Here is a 21,443-nt window from a genome sequence, read left to right on the forward strand (position 1 = left end):
TGCCCGGAGGGCGGCCCCAGCCCCCAGCCGCAGCCACCCAGGCTGCACCGCCGACCTCACCTTCTCGCTGCTCTTCTGCCGCTCCTTCGCAGTGCCCACCGGGCCCACACTGCACCCCCAGACGCACCACTCGTCTGGCAACTGGCGGGGGCACCTTGGGTGCAGGATGGCGGGGGCTTCTACCGGCGGATGACTGAGGGGTCCGAAGCACTGTTAGAGTGCAACCGCCATCTTGACACCCAAAGCCACGCCCTGGTAAGTAACTTTTATACCTCACAATTGGTATACTGGTGCACCCGTGTATATGATACTTAGGAATTCAGGGCATTGGTACACCAGGGGTCCCGTTAGGCTGCAGCATGTATTGTGCCACCCATGAGGGGCATTTAAACTGTGACTACAGGCCTGCCTTTGCAGCCTGTGTGAAATGATGCATGCACCTTTCAGCCCAGATATAAGGCTTGCCTTATATCATGGTCACTACACTCTGACCCTTCAGCCCAGTGGCACGGTGCATGGTTCTCTGTGTGAGGAGAGGTGCCCCTACAAACCCCTGTCCCCATTTCCATTTTCTCTGCTTTATAAGTGAGGTGAAGCTATCTTAAGGTATGTAGAGGACACTGGTCAACACAAGATGTCCACAGCTTCACCAAACATAGGCATGTTTTGGTATCAAACATGTTGGAATCATGCAACTACACTGATTCCAGTGTTAGTTGCATGCTCCCATGTACTCTGGGGGTTCCCTAGGGGATCCACCATATCTGCCAGTACAGCCTTGCTGGGTCTGCATACCAGCACGTGCTGCTGCAAAAACCCAGACTCTGTTCTGTCCTTCTGCTGCTGAGCTTGACTCATGCAGGTGAAGGTAGATCAAAGGATTTCCTGTAAGAGAGAGGTGACCACCTCTCCTTTAGAAATAGGTGTTACTGGACTAGGGAGGGAGAGCCCTCTGAGCGCCACCAAACTACTTTGAAGGGCATGTTTGGAGCCCTCCTTGCATAAACCGGTTTACTCCAGTGAAGGAGCCCTTGGCTCCCGCTCTGACACGAAACCACACAAAGGACAAGGGAGCGTCCACCCCACTTTCCAGCTCATCCCAGAGGGAGGTACACAGAGCTCTGCCAGGTGGCCACTTGATTCTGCCATCTTGAAAATAAGATGAGCAGAGGCTCCAGGGAGTATCTGACTGGCTAGTCCAGCTGGGTGATGTCCCTGACCCCCGATAGGTGGGTCACTACAGTAAATGTCCAACCTCCTTCTTGGGTTACTTAATGGCTCCCCGGAGAGAGGGACCCCAGATTCGTCTGCAATACTTCCAAATCCGTCAACAAGTCTTCTCTGCAAGACACTTTTGCAACCTGGACACGGAAACGTCTGCTGTTCTTTGCTGGAACCAAGAGCAAGACTTCCCTGCAACGCCAGCAACATGGGCAATCCTCTTTGCTGTGCTGCTGAGGCCTCCCTGAAACTCCCTGTGCTGGATGCCAGAGGGTCCACCTGGGGGCTCCAAAAATTATTTCCGGCTGCTTTGCTTGCTGTGGAGCTGGCCCTGACCTACCTGCCAAGGTCCCCATAACTCCTGCAAATTCTGGGCAACGCATCCCTGCATTTTTTAAGGCTTGTTGGTGGTCCTGCTAACCACCGACCCCTCTGCATGCGACGACTGGCGTGGGACAGCTCATGGATGACTCCTGGGATCTTCCTGTATCGCTTGGACTCCACCGTCCAACAGGTAAGTATCTCCAGGAAGGGTGGGCATTGTCCTCCTGCACCGACCGGGTGGTCTGACCTCTGTCCCCTCTTTCCTTAGGTCCTTGTCTTTAGGAATCCACGCTTGGGTTCTACCAACCTGGTCAACTGGTCATGACAGCAGCTGGACAGGCAAAGTCCCCACTGTCTTCAATGTGAGGTTCCGACATGACTTCACCCCCTCCCTATGCACCTGGGCTCCATGGAATAGGTACACCACGGTTCTGGGTATCCACGTGTGGGGGCACTATTCAACCTCCTTTGTCCCAACGGGTTTCCTCAGAGTCCTCTGGGAGGGGTCCTAAAATGCAAAAACTCCAACTGCGACATCCCCATGTTATCCTATGGACACTGACCCAGGTTTACAACTCTGCATGGGTGACTGGGGAATCCTACCTACTTGCCTTTGGGGTTTTAGTACTTCCCCAGTCCTATGGCTCCTTGGGTAGTAGTGTGGGTTGGGAGTGATTTTCGCATTCCATTTTTTCAGTATATTGTTTGGCCCTCCCCGTAGAGGCCCATGTTATTTTATGTCTTTACTTACCTGTTGCTAAGTATATTTTTGTATGTGCATATCTCCGGATAGGAGATATACCAAAGTTAGTTCTAGAGTGTGTGTTACAATAAATATAAAATATTTTTGTAACAGTGGTGTGGGTCTTTCCTGTGTGTACATCACTGACTGACCTAAGTGGTATTTGCAACCGCGTTGCACCCTCCTGGATAAGCCTTAAGCTGCTCTCAACAGCTACCCTTATGAGAGCTCTGGATGTCTAGAACCGCCTACACTATCACCAAGCATTGCCTCGACTCAGTACAGGGTGCCTCACCTGTAAGGGTACACCAAATACTGAAACAGCCTCCTACAGGGACCATCTCGGAAACTAATTCTTGGAAGACCAGTGCCGCTCAGAATCATGTGATTGCTTCTTTCTGTGTTTGCGTCTGGAGGATGTCGCCAATGGTGACTCTAGTGACTTTGTCCTTAGGCCAGGATTCCTCCTGGCCTGTCAACTGTCGAAAGAGGTATATAATTTTCATCCATGATGGACACTTGTCTGTCACAGCTCCCACCAGATGTGAAACCTGATCTTTTGGTGGCCAAGAACCTTAAATCACAACAAAAATACAAAAGAATATGATGAAAAATCTTCGAAAAAAGCTGACAAAGTCTGACAAAAGCAAGCTCTGCAACTGTGTCAATAGTGAGAAAAAAACAGCTGTCAGGCCGCTAGTAGGAGCACTTCATGGTTCTAGTAACATCACAATGGCATAGTTTACAGCACCGAAAGGGAGCCAGCACCCCCTACTGGAAAAGAGAGCTACTGAAAAGTTTCCAGATCTAGTATGACACAAGGGATATTAAAAGTGTGAGCCCATCTATTGTCTGCTTGCAGCCCCAGTCCCTTTTGCTCGCCCTTTATTGAATACTGCTCTGCAATAAGGCTAAAATTCATTGCTAAAGCCAATGGCTTTCACAGACGAGACCTACTGATTTTGTCAAAAGCGTGTTTAATATTCTAAAGGACATGAAAATTAAAATATTCAGCACTAAGCTTACGCTATATAGTTTTAAGTTACCGATCCCAGGGCCAAGGTCTGATTTTCACTGACAAAGATGAACCTCTTAATTGCACTAAGCACATTGTGGTACACCATTCACAGTTAGAATTGGACTCGATGTTAAAGTATGCTGCATAACATGGGTTAGAGTCCAGCATCCTTAAAAAAGAGAGAGACTTTCCAACCCAGTGAGGTGCAAAGAATATGTATATACAATCTTTCTGTGAGAAAGTGGATTATTTGTTTGGATTGATAGTAGTTAGGTCCACTACAAGTTTCAGTATTTAAACCTGAGCTCAACCCCCTTCCTAGTAAGCTATGTCTCAAAGCAAGTGGGTTTAACTTAAGAAAATGTGTAAAGCATTTAAAAGTACCAAGACAGCTTGAAGGTCGAACACACAACACAATACAAATCCCAGTCAAATTAATAAAAGTAGAAAATACTTTAATGAACAAAATGACACAAATTTTTAAAAAATCTATTAAGGGGAACCAGAGATACGATTTTTTAAAAAGTTGTACATGAAAATAATGTCAACAAACTATTAATCATGAACCTTGGGTAGCTCCATGCACTTGACTGGAATCTAGGTGTGATTTAAGGCCAACCCCAAAGGTGCACAGGTCGGATACAGAAACCAGGTTTGGCCTTCTGACTTTGGATCTCATTACGATCTTGGTGGATGGAATACTCTGACACAAACGTGACAGAACAATTCCGTCCTCTGTGTTATTAGTTACGGAGTAACCTCGTCTGCAAACTGTAATCAGGCCCTGAGTCTCTGAAATGGAAGTCATAAATCCTCCTTGAAGCAAGGTTGCAGGGTGTGGATCCATGAAGCAGGACAGCAATCGGACAAGGTCCTGGTGAAACCATTGACTTTTACTGAGAAAGCTCTGAGCAGGAGAAAGTCAAAATCCACACCCAAGGAAGGTCACTCAGCAGCTGGATACTTTTGGCACCATCACCCACAGAAGATCTCTATATTCAGACTTAGTCACTTTTCTTTAGACTGGATTCCTCCAGCATGGCAAGGCTACAAGCTGTAGTTGAACAGGGCTCCAAAAAGTCAGATATGTTTTCTCTGATGTCCCAATAAAATTGACTGGCTGCTGCAGAAAAGCTCAGAGTGGGAACAACTTGAAACTTGGTCTAGTGGCAACATACCTTTGACAGATTGACTTGGCACATTTGTCTGAAAAGATCTTTCTAGCCAAAAAGCTTCTAAGTCCCAGGTTTTTCAGCATATTAGGAGGAGTACATTTTGATAAAGCAAAGGATAGCACTTGGGGGCCAATTCTCACTCGAGCAGAAAGTCACCGTCAGGGTCCAAGCAAGGTCCAGTTGGAACTAGTCAGCTGGGCTCTTAACGAAAAGTGTTGCTTGCAGTTTTTCGCAGTACTTTCATTCAACAAGTCAGCCAACTGGAGTACACTTTTATTGCCCTGTGTACAAGTGGAAGCAGGTCCAACCCTTCAGGTCTCCTCACAGGTCTCAACAGAAGGTACATTCATGTTTCGCTCTCCCACAGGTCCAGTAGGTTTCTGAAGAAGGTGCCCTGGGGTGCCTCATTTATCCGTGGCACTAGCCTGTGGATGGGGGTGCCTCTTGGCCCCTCTCTAATCAATGGGGAAAACATTTCCATGGGTAACTCAACCCACCGTGGCAGCAGTTCCTGTTCACCCTACTAAAAGCAATCCCACAGTGCCCACCTTCTGCCCAAATATAAGATGGTGGAACCTTCATTCTACACTGCAGAGCTCCGGTGGAAAGGGACATGAGCAGGCTCTCTTTCTGTGGTCATTCTAAACCAGTTCTGGGGCAGCTTGTCTCCCATTGGGATTGGGGGCAGCTTATCTGAGAGAAAAAAGGAGGACCTTGTCCAGGTTTCAGCTAACATTTGGCTGTGATAAGGTAGCCCTTACTGAAGTTAATCAAGTTCATGGGCACAGACCAAATGATTATCCTTCAAGAGGAATACACACACCTCTTAACACCCAAGGCCTTTGTCCTGACATGGCAGCAGTTTTCACACTTCATCAAGGGAGCTAGTCAGGGGACAGCCGGAGGTCTTGTTCAGTGGTGGGAACATAACAGTCAGATTTAGGACCTGTAACCATGTACACATCCTTGGACTCTTCCACATGCTAGCACTTCCTGTTCAGAATGTTCATAGAGGAGAACCTGTGTCCAACACCCAGGGATGTTGTTAAATGCTGCATGGTCATTTTGTTTTTTAAATATGATCTGTTATAGAATCACACATAAGCAATATTGGTGAGTTCACCATTCCTTGAAGAACGCTAATTACAACAGCCTCTCCCCGATGCTTCTGCAATACTTAATCTTGTGTCAGGAGTGTCCAGAATCCTGCTGTCCAGATGTGCTTCACATTCATGAAACTACTATACTTTTTTTTTTGTCATCACAAATTCCAGTGAATTGAAGCATGCATATTTTCACTCTCTCTATACTGCATGCACAGTTCTTCACCTGCATTGCTGTCCAAGAATATAAAAGCTGTACTAGTCCCCTCTCATTACTGAAAAACCTCCTCCACGTCTCTTCTCAAAGTACCAAGACAAATGCATACACAGGCACATTCATGAATCATCTGCACTAGTCATCAGAAGATGTCGTGGTTTACACCATAAGCATACAGTCAGCTGACCCAGTGTGTTTATCTGGTGAGAGCCATAAATGCTTGCGGAATCAATATGTTCAATGATTACATTAAATATAATATAACAGAAAGAACAATTGTGCAAACTTAGCTAGAAGGTCATCAAAACGCTTGGAGAATTTGTTCTTCTCCAGCAGAGGACCAAACCACAAAAACACAAAACATTTCATTTTCAAACATGTTTGTATCTCTGTACAGTGCACAGCGGCTCAACATAGGTCTCTGGATGAGAGGGAAGAAAACAACAATTACAATTCTAGTCCATTATAGAAGCAAGTCATACCCTCAACAGTTAACACAATGACTCTATTCCCTGCATAGGAAGCCCTTCATAGATGATGCCAGGCAAAGTAAGCCTTCTGGAATAAATATCAAGCAGCAAACTCGAGGCAAGAAAATAGTCGAAAAGTTACTTATTTGTAATCTAGCTCATTATCTAATGAGATACGGTAGCTTGTTAAAACCTCACAGCCTCAAGGTCACAGCATGCCACAGTCAACTCAGCCTGAAGTTGATCAAAGAAACAGTTTTGATTGCGAGTACACGTTATGTAAAATGCACCAATATAAGAACACCTTAAATAGACTGTTCTAGCTTCAAAAATCAATGAGCAAACCAAAATTAATATGCAAAATTTCAGAGCAAGAAACACTTTGGAAGCAAAACGTTTAGAATATTAGTATATTTGATCAAAAAGCGTAAGAGTCATTGTTGCGAACACAATTAGAAAACACAGAGCATAATTTTATGTGTTACCTTTGCGCACCACTTTAAAGCTGCCTCGTCCATGTGAACACCGCTCCTCCAAGAGTACCTGTTCTTCCAGTGGTTGAGACTCCAGATGCTGATTGATTCTCCCTTGTTGCTGGCCCTGATGCCTTTCCAAACCCGTATTGTTCATGTCTCTGAAGCTAAGGCAATCTACAGTATCTACTGGAGTCCTGCAGCTCTCACAGCTGATCTCTGAATGTCTCTGGGTGAAACCTTCAGCCCCACTTTGATAACACCCATCTCTAGTCTCTAACCATGTGTCCTGATGGACTGTCACAGTGTCACATAGGTGGCCCTTCCCTCCAACCAGAGAGGGTGTGGGGGTCAGGTCATCCTCAGGTGCGAGTTCCAAATCCCTCCTAAAGTCACAGTCGCTATCTGCTGAAAGGTTCCGTAGAATCAAATGTCGCAGGCTCATAACTGTAAGAAAAACGAACCATGTGAGTTTTGCTCCAACTTCCAAACGCGTTATAGATATTATTCCGTTTTTCACCAATGCTACTTATAAATACCTGAGAAATGAAAAATAAGGTTTAGGGCATATGAATTGTCAAACAGGATCAAGTGAACACATATTAGTACATACACCTGTGACACGATGGCTACATATTTTTTGACAGCATAACACCAATACCCGAAACTGCAAAGACTGAACAGACAATTTTATGGTACCCCATTTATGAACTTTATTTACATATCTATATAAATGAAATTCATCAGCGAGGCTTAAGCAATTAGGAAAGGACTGAGAGTCTCAGAGTTAGTGATATTTGCCATGAACAAGGTCTGAGCAACTCTGACTTACCATTTAGGTACTTTGGAGAACTAAATGTTTCCTCAATTTTATAGTTTTTCTGCTATACTTTCACGACACAAATGGTGTGGAGAGCTGATATGCACTCATCCACCAATAGGATTTTTTAAATTATATTTTGTTTAATAATTATCAAATGTATTGACGTTTTTACTTTGAGAACTACTTTAACAAAGAAAGCCCTTCTTCTAAGCTGTCAGTTCATAGGGCACTTCTGCCCTAAAATGTTTTACATTAATTATGCTGTAGCTGGAACATGTGTAGATGCAGTCAAGTTGAGAGAGAACTGAGGCTCAAAATGACAACTTCTAGCTTTCATGGGTTCTGAGAAGCAAAGGAGGTTTATTTGGATAGGAGAACGGCTCTACACTTTCCAATAGGCTTCTCCGTTAACGCATCATGGTTAAAACATACAAAAGGAGGTTTAAATTAATAATTTAGTAGATCTGGCAAGTGCTGCCATGAGGACACTTTGAAGGACAAAAACAGGCATTACGTTATTAAATTACTTTGTTGTCTCTATACAGTGGTACATACTTCAATAAGTTAACTATTCTATATTGTTTTATATTAAAAGGGTTCGGATGTCTGATTGAGTGAAATAGTACGGAGCACTACACAATATCTTTTGACAAACGTGTATTAGTATTTCTGTTTTCATTTTACTGTGCTTCAAATCGAGCTCTGCAAGTAAACAATTTTGTGGCACTAATACAATTCGGAGGTCAACTGCCCAAGACAAGCACATGGTGAGAAATAATCAAGGAGCTCTTTAAGAAAGACAAAAAATACCAAACTGAAGACGACCTGAGTCAACATTCTCCATGAGCTCCACAAGACCACATGCAAGACAAATGTATTAAAAACAGAAATTCAAAATGCTGATACCCTCAATACAGTCTACGACGAGAGGCAATGCTTAAAATACTACTCTAGTTATAAATCCTTACTTTTAACCGATTTACAGCCACACCAATTCAGGAATTAATTCATGTATTTTATTATTTTCATTTTTACACATCTGAGTAAGTCGTACGCCTTTCTTTTTTGACATGTATGCCCCATTGGCATTTCTAAGACTCATTCACACCTGATTTGAAATTACAAAATTATTTTGGTTTCCCCATCAATGTAACCTGTTATGAGCTTCTAACACGCCGACGCTCTCAGATGTGTATTCTGTTCTATACCCAAAATAAAATTGTACAATAGTCTGCTGATTAAAACCAGTGTTCTACAAGAATGGTACCATATTAAATAATATACGGTGTCCTGCAGAGATAAGGTGTGGACCCGGAAGAAAAACCTCCCAATTGTATGTTGAACACATGTTTGGGTCCTCTTTGACTAAGTGACTACACTTTTTTTTCTTAGTTCCAAAAGACCCAAACTAAGGGCAATACTTAAGATAAGTGATAGTGTAAGCGTGTTTTTTGAAATGCTGGCATATGAACTTGTTACTTACCTTCAGCAACGCTCTTTGTGGTAGATACTCTATGTAACCGCATTTCCCTCAACTTTTGAATACACCTCCACTGCGCAAGATTGGATCTAGAAAATCATCAGCAGTAAACATGCGTGCTGGCAGGTGTTTCCATCAGCTCCGTGGTGGTGTAATTCTGCCCCTGATGTGATGTGTGTGGGCCTACATGAAGGCCCAACACATGCATGAAAACATGAGTTGCTTTTTTGTGACATCTATATCCACAGAAGTGGAGCCAATCAGATTGGTTGTGACCAGTGTGCGGATTCCTAAATTGGGATCTTTTTATGTGGAGAGACCAGTTCACAGAACAAGAAGGTGAGAGGGTACGAATCTGCAGTTAGAGTCTCTACCAAAAAGAGCTTTGCAGAAGGTAAGTAACTTGCTGTTCGAAGAGAGACTTTAACCACACATAGATACCTATGCAATACTTCCTAGGTGTTGGATCCGCGACTGACTCAAGATAAAAAGTCCTTAAGGACTGAGCAGACAAAGTGCTTTTCCCGGCAGAACTGATAGTCTAGACAATATGCTTTGTGAACATATTCAGTGACGTCCAAGTGGCAACCGGACAAATGTTGAGTACCAGCACACTGCGTGCCAACGCAGAGGTAGCAGCCTTGCCTCGCGTAAATGAGCTTGTACGCCCTCAGGACGCTTCTTTTTGGACACCTTACAGACAATTTAAATGGCAAGAACAATCCAGCAGGTGATGGTCCGTTTCTGCACAGCCTTGCCTTTCTTTGGTCCAGTAAACCTGATAAACTGCTGTTCGTCAACACGGCAGTCTTTGGTGTGATCACTATAGAAGCTGAGTGCCCTTTTTCGGATCTAATCAGCGATCCCTTAGAGGGGTGAGGTGAAGCAAAGAAAGCCAGAAGAGTGATATTCTGACCAACATGAAAGTGAGTCAACTATATTCAGAAGGAAGGAGGCAAGAGTGAGCAGAACCAGCTTGGCTCCATAGAACATGTTGTAGGGCAGTTTAGCAGAAAGGGCCTGCAGCTCATGGGTCAGTAGCCCCGACGTTATAGTGCAAGAAAGCCTGTCTTGAGGATACAGATGTGGAGGAGATCAAACAGTGAACACAAAGCATGTGAGGTTTAAACTCAAGTCCAATTGGGGGATAACAAACTGAAAAGGGGGATCCATATGTCACCATCCTTTAAGGAAATGCATCACAATGGAATGTTTAAATAATGATGGCTGGTTTGGTAACTGTAAGAAAGCTGAAAGAGCTGGCAGTTACCCTTTATCGGTACCCCAAGCAAGGCGCACTGGTAGGCGAGGGACCACACAGACAACAGAATTTTGGACAGTTTGTTATGAATTGGGTCTATCTGTTTAGTAGCACACAAGACCACAAACCTATCCCAGCACCAGGTGTATACAGCTTAGGTTGAGGGACGCCTGGCTGCCAAGATGACATTCACATCTTTGGGACGAATGCTGTAGTTGCTCAATCTCCAAAAATTAAGGTGTAGATTGCAATAGTCAGGGTGCAGAACCCTGCCTTGCTGCTGCAATATGAGATTCTCCAGAAGAGGCAGCCTGACTGAGGGACAAACGCTCAAGCCCAAGCGTTTGAGGTACCATTCTTTCTGTGCCCAATTCAGGGACTCTAGGATAACTTGGGCCTGGCCAGACCTGATCTTCAGATCTCAGGGCACGAGCGGTATCAGGGGAAAGGTGTACAGAAGTTTCAAGTTAAACTCTATGTGAATTGCGTCTCTGAGTGAGAAACTCCAATGTGCTAACGTGCTGGCATTGTGTGTTCTCCACAGTGGTGAAAAGATTGAGCCAGGATTCTCCCCAATCGCAGAAAAGACTCAGCGCCAGATGTAACTACTATTTAGAATTCGCAAGTTTTAATGTCTTAGTTAGGCCGCTCTGGCATTCAGGGAACCTGTCAAGTGGTGTGTCACCCGAAAAATCACTTGTCAAACTAGTCTAGAGATGCAATGCCTCCTTGCACAGGTTCCAGGACCCCACCTAGCCCTGCTTGCTGTAATACAACATAATGGAGGTGTTGTCCGTAAGCACTTGCACTGGCTTCCTTTTGATGGAGAGCAGGAAGGCTTTTAACGGCAAGAGTATGGCTTTCAGCTCCGAAAGTTGATATGGAGCTGGGCCTCCGGTGGACAGCAGATGCCTCTAATCTCCACCTCCCTGAGATGGCCTCCCCCAACCCAGAAGCAATGCATTGTCACCACTGTGAGCCCTATTAGGGTAAAATAGAGAGGTCTGCCATCATTGCGGTTCCGCAGCCACCACTCCAGATCTTTTGCAGTCTCCTCCAAAATCTGGACCAGATCAGAAAGGTCCCCCTGGTGCTATTACCACAGGGACTTCGATTCCACTGCAGAGCTCACTTATGTCATTTGGTGTGCTTGACTAGCAAGATAAAGGAGGCCACCAGTCTCAGCAGCATCATAATCATCCTCACTGAGATCTAGGACAGAGGCTGAAAAACTGGGATTATAGCACAAATGTCCTAGGCTCTCTTCTCTTGAGGTGGGGGGGGGGTTGTTTGAAAATGAAGGAGAGCTTCAGCGGAGGGGTGAAGTGTGACTCCAGCACATTGACAGTGAACTCCAAAGTTGTCAGGCAGTTAGGTGTAGTGTGGAGGCGTCTGTCAGCCTGGGTTCTAGCCTGCATTCAACAACCAGTCGACGAGGTAGAGGAAGACCAGAAGAAAGTAATGGGAATAACAACCACAACCATATTGTGGTACCAGTATCCCGCTCTATGGCTCCTTTGACCAAAAGAGCCTGCACTTCTTAATGCAACAACGAAAGGCGTCCACCATCAGCCAAGCTGTGGCCCTGCTTACTTTGAACAGCTCCATAGTGAAGCCGGCTTTATCTCTAAAAATTAAGGAGCTGTCAAATGGCATGTACAGGACACTGGCCTGAAGGTCTCCAAAAAAGCCAGTCAACCATATCCGGGGTTTCCTGCGAATGGCCACACTGGTATCAGTGGTATCCAGTTCACAGCAAATGGTGAACTTGGCCCCATTACAAACATCTTGCATGGCCTATGAAAAAATGACCCATGCTTCATGTGGGATAATGGGCAATATTTGGGCCACAGAGTCCCACAGTCACACAGAGCATCCTAACAAGTTCCTAACAGGCTTTCACTAAGCAAAGGGCTCAACTCATGGAGGGAAAAAAAACTGCTTACAAAGGTCTCTATCCTCTTCAATTCCTTGTCAGAGGGAGTAGTGGGAAATGACTTTGGGTTAACTCTGCTATTCAAAGACTGCACCACAATGTTCTCAGGAGTGAGACGCTGGGTGAGGAACTCTGGATCACCTGGAGTTAGGTAATGGTGTCTGGCAATCTAGTGATGCACAGGTCGGCCTGAGCAGAATTTGGGCCAGGTATATAACAGTTTATCAGTGAGAGCCTCACTGAAAAGGAATATGGGGTCAGAACTCGACTATCCAGGCTGAAGCACCTCCATTGGAACATTGGTTTTTAACTTCCTGAGGGTGAAGTTAAAGATCAAGAACCTGTCCTTTACATAACCATAGCAAAGGAGATGCTCTCTTCCATGGCAGGCCATGGGGAGGGTGAAACTAGTCCAGTGCCTGGAGAGGTATCCGGATCACTGCATCTAGGAGGTTCTCGTACCAGTTGTACTCTGAGTAAAGTAGGGTAATGTAATCCTCAGCATTATAGCCCCGATTATTGAAGTCAATGCCAAAGGACTCATGAAAGACATGAGCCCTTCCTTCAGGTAGAGGCACTGTGCTGGAATCCAGAAGAGCGGTAAGGAGGTTCAGGCCTCGGTAGATGTTGGGACAGTGCCGTCACAGGGTCACTTAGCCATGGGTTGGCCGTTGTCTGTGGTCGTAACCATTACCAAAGTTGGTTCTGAACAGTGAGCAGATTGAGAGGGCACAATTGACACAGAGGGAGGACCCAGTGGTGGAAGCCCAGTTGGGAGACCTATTGGCTCCTTGGGATCCACAGGTGAGTCAGAGTGAGATGTAAATGTGCCAAACAAAATGCAGTATAGCTTTGCAAGTCCTCGATTTGCTGCATTCACCAATGGCCCCGGGAATTACAGTTTCCTCGGATCAGAATCAACTCTCAAATAGAGCGAATTAGGGGCAGCGATCTGGAGGTACAATGACGTCTTCACATCTTCTTGAGAAAGCAAGTGTGGGGGGAGGAGACCGAGTCCCGCTTCAACTCCTTGCACTTCTTCTTGGTCTTGCCCAAGGATTTCAATCAGAAGACAACCTGTCACAGAACTGACTTTAGTAGCGGGACCACTCCCTACCTTTTGACCTCACCTGATCCTGGCACACTGTCTTGAGGTGCTTTGGCAAAAAGAGCTTCAATTCCAAGTCTTGAATGGCCTTGGGATGCATCAAGGAACAATCACTGCAGGCCTTGGAATTGTGGTCTGACCGCAGGCAAACCACATGTGGGTCAGTCACAGACATTTGTTTGCAACACTTCTTGGGGGGTTTAAACCCTGTAGATTTGGAAGGCGACATATTTGCTTCCACACTGATTTTTAAGAAAATATCTTTGAGTAAGCGTCTCCATGAGATGAGGAGTTGTTCTGGATCTGCATCCGATGGAGCAGAAAAAAACAGGAACTGATGTCAGTGCAAGAGTGATATATACCACATCCTGCATGACACTTACGCAGAGCCACTGGTGCCTCCTGCCAGCGCTGCTGTACTGCTGAAGACTTTCGGATCCAGTCTGGTGTCTGGAGAGTATTCAAAAGGTGAGGAATCAGCGGTTTGGAAGGCTGTCAGAAAAGCACGTTCGTGGACAAAGGACAGGTAACGGCATGCAAATGATCTAGACTCACCGTCCTCAAGTGCAGAGTCAGCTAATCCTCCTGTGAATTTGGGAATCAGGAAAGAATGCAGCGTATCCTTCTGAGGGTGCTTTACTAGACCCTTCTCTGTTTCCTGTTCTTCCAATGGCACAGTGAGCTGAGTTGGCGTCAGAGGAGTCTCTTTGTCTTCATTGCAACCCATTTGAGGCTCTTCCAGGACAACTGGATGTTTCACTCGTCTCAGCAGTTCTCCCGAATTCTGATCATCTAGAAAGGTGAACAGCATAATTGTCAGAAAAAATGTTTTACAATGAAAAAGAAGGAGTATTATGTCTGTACAGTCGTTTCTTGGATAAAGGACATTCTACAAAACATGTTTTTATAACTTGAATAGTCTCAAAGGGTGCAAATTAGCAATAACCTGAGACATTGCAATCAGGTAAAACTGCACTAAAGATAACAATTATAGTTAGTTTACAACCAAGCAGCCAAATGTTGATGCTTTGAGGGCTGCCAACTTTAAATGGAAGAATCTGTTATTTGCTAAAAGAGTGTCAGGTAACCAACCAAAAAAATCATTTTGGTGAGATATTATTAGATAAGCAACTAAATATTATTTTGTTGTTGAGAAGCATTCATATGAATCGGCCTTCTAATATGATTATAACTGTTTTTTTTAAATTATGCATTTAATTCATACCACTATTCTCCACTAGAGTATTTATTTTCATAGCATGTACTTTGAGCTGAATTTATTACAGGTGCATAGGCTTTAGTGGCTCTGAAAGTGGCAGATAGAGAGTAGAGAGTACAATATGGCATCAGTTATTAACCTCGAACCCACAAAGCCTAATCAGGGGGTCAGTGACTGTTTAGAAAATGAAATAATATTAGCAGGTTAATAGCATTTATATACATAAAAACAGAAAATGTGAAACTGAAATTTTTAAAATGTTCTGTAAATGTCAACAAGGAATTCGAAAATGGTGGCTAAAATTGAGTTGGAATTCATAGACTGAATTGGGAGAGCAGTGCAACTGCAGCAAACCTTAGAATTAACTCAGGCGTCAGACTGGATCTGGAAGATTTTTTGTGAGCAGTACCCCTGCGCGCCGGTAGGTGGCGTCATTCAGCTCCGCATACATGGTCAGCATCGTCTGCGCCGGACGTAACGTTCATGGCACCTATAATGGCGCTACCCAGGCATGCAGACTTCAAGTTTTCACACCTTTCCACACCAGAAGCACAGAAGCAATGAAGAACACTGGCCACTGGTGTGGATAACTAGGGCCTTGTAAAGGTTACAGCCCTGTCCCTTGAAATCTGTGTGCAGATCAGCGAGGATGGGTGGGTTGGTAAGGAATCTCCAGCTAGATATAATCTAAGGCATTAGTGAAGGTAAATAACTTGTTCATCTTATAGAGACTGCTAGCTACAGATTCCTTACCTCAGAATAGATAGCTAGGCAATACCATCCCCAAAGGTGGGTCTGCGGACCAATTTCAAATGAAGAAGTCCTGCAGGAACGAACAAGCAAAATGCCAGTCAAGGCAGACCTGACTGTCCAGGCAGTAATGTTTAGTAAACATGTGAAGAGAAGCCCACGTTGCTGCCTGGGAAATATCCAGAACTGGAAGCTTGCATGTTAATGCAGACGTTGCGGCTTTGGCTCTAGTGAAACGAGCGCGCAAGCCCTTAGGGGTTTTCTTCTTAAACAATGCGTAGCAGATTTTAATGCCAAGCACGACATCTGGAGATGGTCCTTTTCTGCACAGCACAACCTTTTTTTTTTAACTCTGAAGCACCCCAAAGACTTGATCATCTACAAAGAATCCTCGTGTGTGGTCTAGGTAGAACAACAACACTCGTTTGGGGTCCAGACAATGGAGATGCTCCTCAGCCTTGGAAAGGTGAGGGGGCACGTCAAAAGCAGGCAAGGTGATGGCTTGACCTATATGAAAGGTCATGACCACCCTTGGAAGAAAGAAAGCTTGTGTGCGGAGCACCACTTTGTCAGGATGGATGGATAGATAGGGCGGCTTAGATGATAAGGCCTGTAACTCACTAACTCATCTAGCAGATATATAGCAATGAGGTAAACAATTTTGAAATGGCTCAAAGGGAACGCACATTAAGAATGTAAGCACTAGATTCAAGTCCTACTGAGGCATGATAAAAGGAGGGGGGTGGAGATGAACCAACCCTTTCAAAAACCTATGTACAATAGGAAACATGAAAAAAGAGGGCTGTTCAGGGAATCTGAGGAATGCAGTGATAGCAGAAAGATAACCTTTAGGGGTGTCCAGATCAGTGCCCTGCTGGGCAAGTGGGAGAATGAATAGAAGAGTCTGAGAAAGAGGAGCAGAATGGGGATCAACATTTCTGTTGGAACACCAAGCCACAAATTTCTTCCAACAGCAGGCAGAGGATCGACTGCCATGAGTGATGCCAGACTCTCCGTGCCCAATCCAGCGATGACTTGGGCCCAGTCGTCCTTGATCTTCTTGAGAACGCTCGGCAGGAGTGCTATGGGCGGAAAGGTGTACAGGAGACCTGAGCTCCACTCGAGATGAAAACCGTTGCAGAGCAAAAGCTGCCTTGGAAACTCCAGCAAACAAAATTGCTAACACTGTGCATTCGCAGTGGAGGTGGACATATCTAACCAAACCTTTCCCTACCACTGAAAAAGATCTTGTGCTACCTATCAATGGAGACACCATTCCAGATCGGCTTAACATCTGCGGCTGAGTTTGTCTGCCCTGGCGTTCAGAAAGGCTGCAAAGAAAATGCCCTAATGTGCCAGCCATGTCCAGAGATACAGGGCCTCTTGGCATAGGCCCGCAATCCAACCCCGCTCTGTTTGTTGCAGTACCACATGGCAATGTTGTTGTACGTAAACACCTGCACTAGCCTCCCCTTGAAGGAAGGTAGGAAGGCCTTCAATGCTAGTCGGATCGCCCACAACATGCATCTGTCACTACTGTGAGATGATCTTGTTGGGGAAGGGAGAGGGATCTGCTGCTGACCCAACTGCAGTTTGTGAACCTTGTCGGAAAGATTCCTCTGATGCTGTGCCCATTGGAACTTTCGGTCCGACTGCACAGTCCGCATATGCCAACATGCATTTTTGTAACCAACAGGATTCAAGACAGAAGTCCCAGCAGTCTCAGAGTCTTTCTCACTGAAACTCAGGATGGAGGCTGCATCATTGGTGTCATAGCCTGAATATCCTGTACCTGCTTCTCAGGAGGATAAGCCTGAAACTGCATTATTTTCAGAACAGCTCAGGTAAAAGGGAGTGTCTAAGAGGAATTCTAGTGTGACTTCGGCACGATTATACAGTGATCCCCAATGAATGCAGGAGGTTCGTCGTAGTCTGAAGGTGAGAGTCGACAGCCTGGGGCGAGCCAACCGTCAACAACCAGTCTTCAAGATAGGGGGAAGACGGACACCCCTGATTCCGCAATTGAGCTGCGACCACTGCCATAACCCTAGTGAACACCCGAGGGGCGCTGGTCAGGCCAAAAGTAAGCATAGCAAACTGAAAATGCTCTTGGCCAACCGTGAACCGCCATTAACACCTGTGGGCAGGCAGGGCAGGAATATGAAAATATGCGTCCTTTAAGTCCAACTGTACCACCAAGTGTCCTGGGACCAGGGCAGACAAAATGTGAGCCAAGGTGAACATTCTGAATTTCTCTTTCTTGAGGAAGTAATTGAGGAACCACAGGTCTAGAATAGGACGATGTCCTCCATCCTTCTTTGCCACCAGAAATTAGTAGCAATAACAACCATAACCTACTTTGGCCACTGGGACCCTTCTCTATCACTCTCTTGGCCAAGAAAGCCACAACTTCCTTGCTGAGAAGAGAAAGATGATCCTCCATCAGTCTGTCTTGCGATGGTGGCATGTGGGTAGTAGTAGTCAGGAAGTCAAGAGAGTAGCCTTTCAGACCAACTGCAAAACCCACCTATCCGATGTTATGGACTGCAAGAGGGGCAGGTGATGATAGCCGGCCACCAACTGGGTAACCATCATGGTATAAGGGCAGATTAGGAGGGGTTTAGGCTCCAGCTTCAGGAGGGGTGGTGGACTGACCCGACCGCTTGCTGCCTGATCCATGTGGCACCTTCAGCCGCGTAGAGGATGGGGCGCATGCGCAGCATTGGCTGGGCAGAAACTGGTATGGTTGGTAGCCCCTTCCATAGCCAGGAAAGGGGAAAAAGCTGACTGGGAATGGTGCAGGGTGGAAGATAACCCCAGGGACGGGCCGTAGCTTGACTGTCCTTAAATCAATTGAGCGCCGAGTCCGCTTTGTCTACGAAGACACTGGAGCCATCAAAGGGCACGTCCATCAAAGAAAATGTGACATCCCTCGAAACATACAGCAGTACGTAGCCAGGCCTAGCGCCTCAAGGACACTGTTAATGAACCTGCTCTGTCTAGCGAGTCAAGTCCACTTCAAATTGAGAGCTTTGCTGCATTTCTCCCATCTGCTACTGCTTGGGAGAGTAGGGCCCAGGGGTCCTCTGGGATCGTAGGCAGCACTTGTGCAACCGTATCCAACAGAATGCGGGAGTAGTGGCCCAAAAGGCATGCAGGGTTCACAGACCACAATGTCAGGCTGGCCAAGAAAAACATATTTTTCCCAAGTGTCTCCAGCCTCTGGATTCTTTATCTGGAGGAGGGGTAGGGTACACACCAGGGTTGACATGAGAGGTGGAAACCTGGAACACCAAACTCTCAAGGGTGGGGTGCTGCATTAAAAAACCTGGGTAATCTGAAGCAGGACGGTGGCAACATGCAATTGTCCTGTTCACAAGTGCCCTTGTGTTTGGAGCAGGTACCCAAAAGGACATCTGTGAGGGCATTTTTGTAAAAGGGAGGAGCAATCAGATGTGGAGACTACCGGCTGAAGCACCTCTGACAAGACATTAGTCTTCACAGCCACAGAGGGCAACTGAAGGTCCAGGACCTCCACAGCCCTCTGCACAACATTGGAAAATACGCTCTCTGCTCTGTAGCCACAGTAGGGGGAGAAGCATGCCAGCATCTGGGGAAGTATCCAGACCACTGGCTTCCCCTGGTTCCTCTTACCAGTCCATGTCATGCTCATTAGGCTGGACTTCAGGGTCCAGTGACCCCTCCCAATCCTCCCTGAGGCCAAGCCCATAGGAATAGGGCTCAGTGTCCGATCTGGGAGGTAAGTCTCCCGATGGAGCCAGATACGGCGTTGAGGGACACCCCTCTGGCTCCATACCAGAGTCGGGGATTAAAAAGGGGTTGGGTTCCACCAGAGGACGTGGAAAGCATCAACATAAAGACTAGGGAAAGTTGAGGTGGCACAACCGGCGTCAGTCGGGATCCAGAATTGGATCCTTAGGGCCCCACTTGTGCCAGGACTTGAGCTGCCGGTGCAGAACCGGCAGGAGCCCCTCTTGACCCCGCGGGGAACAAAGGCGCACCAGAGGGGTCAGGCAGTCCAAATATGCCACACATGGCGTCATAAAATTATTTTAGTTGGGTGGGGGTCGCTTCTGCTCTAAGAAACTTGGGGAAGCATGGATTCTGTCCAGGCTCAACCACTGAGTGAGGCTTCAAACGCGGATGCTCCCACATCTTGTTGGCCGACAGACGCGGAGATGTCGAAGCATGCTTTGACTACTACTTCTGCTTCTTGTGTTTCGACTTTCCTGAGTGTCCTGCAGATTTTGAATGGGAAGACAACCTAGGATACAGGAACTGATCCTTGGACCTTCCTCTCGACCAGGACCTCGACCGACACGGAATCGCACAACGGGCCGCCATGAGTTTGAGGAAGCACTCCCTCAAAGCCTTCGGGTTCATCGCGTGCCAGTCAGAGCATGACTTTGGGTCATCATGGTCACGCTTGAGACACCACAGACAAACAAGGCGCGGGTCCGTCACCAACATTGGTTGGTGACAGGTGCTGCGGGGCTTGAAGCCGGTCTTCCTAGATAACATTCCTGCCACACCAGGAGGAAACCTTCAAAAAAGCTTCAACATAACGTTAAAAAAAACTGACGGGGTAGCTCTTCCTGAATCAATGCTGGCTGGCGTGGAAGGAAATGAATTGACATCAGCGCACCTTGGTGGTGCTTTTATAGATGCTGCAGACATCACTTCCGGCGTGGATGAGACAGAGCCGAAAGACACCCCCTACCGGCATGCAGGAATACTGCTCACAAAGAATCTTCCGGATCCATTCTGATGCCTGGGATAATTCTAAGGTAAGGTATATGTAGCTAGAAGTCTCTATCTGATATTTTGATTGTCGCATATTTTTAGTTTATGAATTAAATAATCCATAATTTTGGGTATTAGTTTGATGAATCCTTTTTTGTACTTTTCTGGTCAAACCACAGATATTGCTTGCTTAGGCAGGAGTAACCTGCTCCCACTAATGATTCACTTGAGAGCCAGAGAAGCCAGAAAAGGGAGTAACCACTGTTCTAAGGGAGTATATGCACTTCACACTGTTTCTGTGTGACTAACTCATGCTCATGGAGGCATCAGTAAGCTATGCTGTGGCACTAGGAAGTAGACAGCAGATGGATTCAGCTTAGTCTCCTGCACCAGAGACAATACATTAATTCATGATTCTCTTTTACCAGCACTTTGACTGCACCAGTACCCAAATTCTATAAAGAAATTAGCAGGACAAGATCAAGTACAGCTGTTTCTGAAAGCCTTCTGGAGATGTAGACTGGGTTACTGAGAAAGGGGTGACGCTGAAGTCCTCTCAGACTATTCCATGCAGCTGGTCCCTTCCACCATCCCTTCCTGTGTTACACTTGCATCCTCTGATGAGGCCTTTTCTCTTGGTCCTGCTGAAGTGCATGCAGGCCAGTACCGAGGAATGGTAGTGATGTATAGTACCTTTCCTATTAGTGTAATATAGCTAGATAACCATGTTCCTCCTCCCCTCTCCAAGGACAGTAATCAATAAGTGCTCCAGGAGGTGGATGGAGGTTTGGACCTCAGATAGTTTATAACACTGTACTAGGACACAATACATAACGCTCAGTCAAAGCTGTTTCTTTAAAATGAGTGGCTCAAGGTAGCAACATGCTTCAGCGTTGAAACTATCACTAAATAAAACTGGTCACTTTTACTTCTGAAAAAGAATCCTAGGCCCCAACGGTGAATGATAATTTAATAAAAGGTCACTGCAGGTGGAGAGGTTTTAAATATATTATTACAGTAAGGGCTACCCCATGGAAATAGTATCTGACATGATGTATGATGTTCTGATGGGGCTACCAGCTGGATAGTGCATGCAAAATAAAATTCAGGTTTTCCACAATGTCATTATTTAAAGTAACTAATCCACCAAAAAGGGCCCACTGCAGCCTGGAGAAAGCAGCAAAGAAGTAAATATATAATTAAGCTTCAGAAATTGATGATTTTGACACAGTTTTGTTACCAAGGTTCAATGGATCGTGCACATCAAGTACTTAGGGGCAGAAGAAGCCTGTGCCCCGCCTGGAGAGGTATCCATCAGAAATGATCAGTCAATGTATAGCATCTACATCTAGGTGATAC

The 21,443-nt window shown here is 45.8% G+C and overlaps 1 protein-coding gene across 3 annotated transcripts in view; it reads right to left on the bottom strand.

The window, feature by feature from the left end:
- Window positions 1-21,443, bottom strand: part of ARHGEF11 (Rho guanine nucleotide exchange factor 11) — a 787,362-nt gene that overhangs the window by 61,460 nt on the left and 704,459 nt on the right. For all 3 annotated transcript variants that reach the window (XM_069217872.1, XM_069217873.1, XM_069217871.1), the window contains 2 exons: window positions 13,907-14,143; window positions 6,756-7,190 (listed from right to left, as the gene is read on the bottom strand). In XM_069217872.1, coding sequence (XP_069073973.1) covers window positions 6,756-7,190; window positions 13,907-14,143 — 672 coding nt within the window. The remainder of the gene's footprint in view (window positions 1-6,755; window positions 7,191-13,906; window positions 14,144-21,443) is intronic.

The sequence above is a fragment of the Pleurodeles waltl genome, chromosome 12 (genome assembly GCF_031143425.1).
Source record: "Pleurodeles waltl isolate 20211129_DDA chromosome 12, aPleWal1.hap1.20221129, whole genome shotgun sequence".
In the NCBI taxonomy this organism is placed as follows: domain Eukaryota; kingdom Metazoa; phylum Chordata; class Amphibia; order Caudata; family Salamandridae; genus Pleurodeles; species Pleurodeles waltl.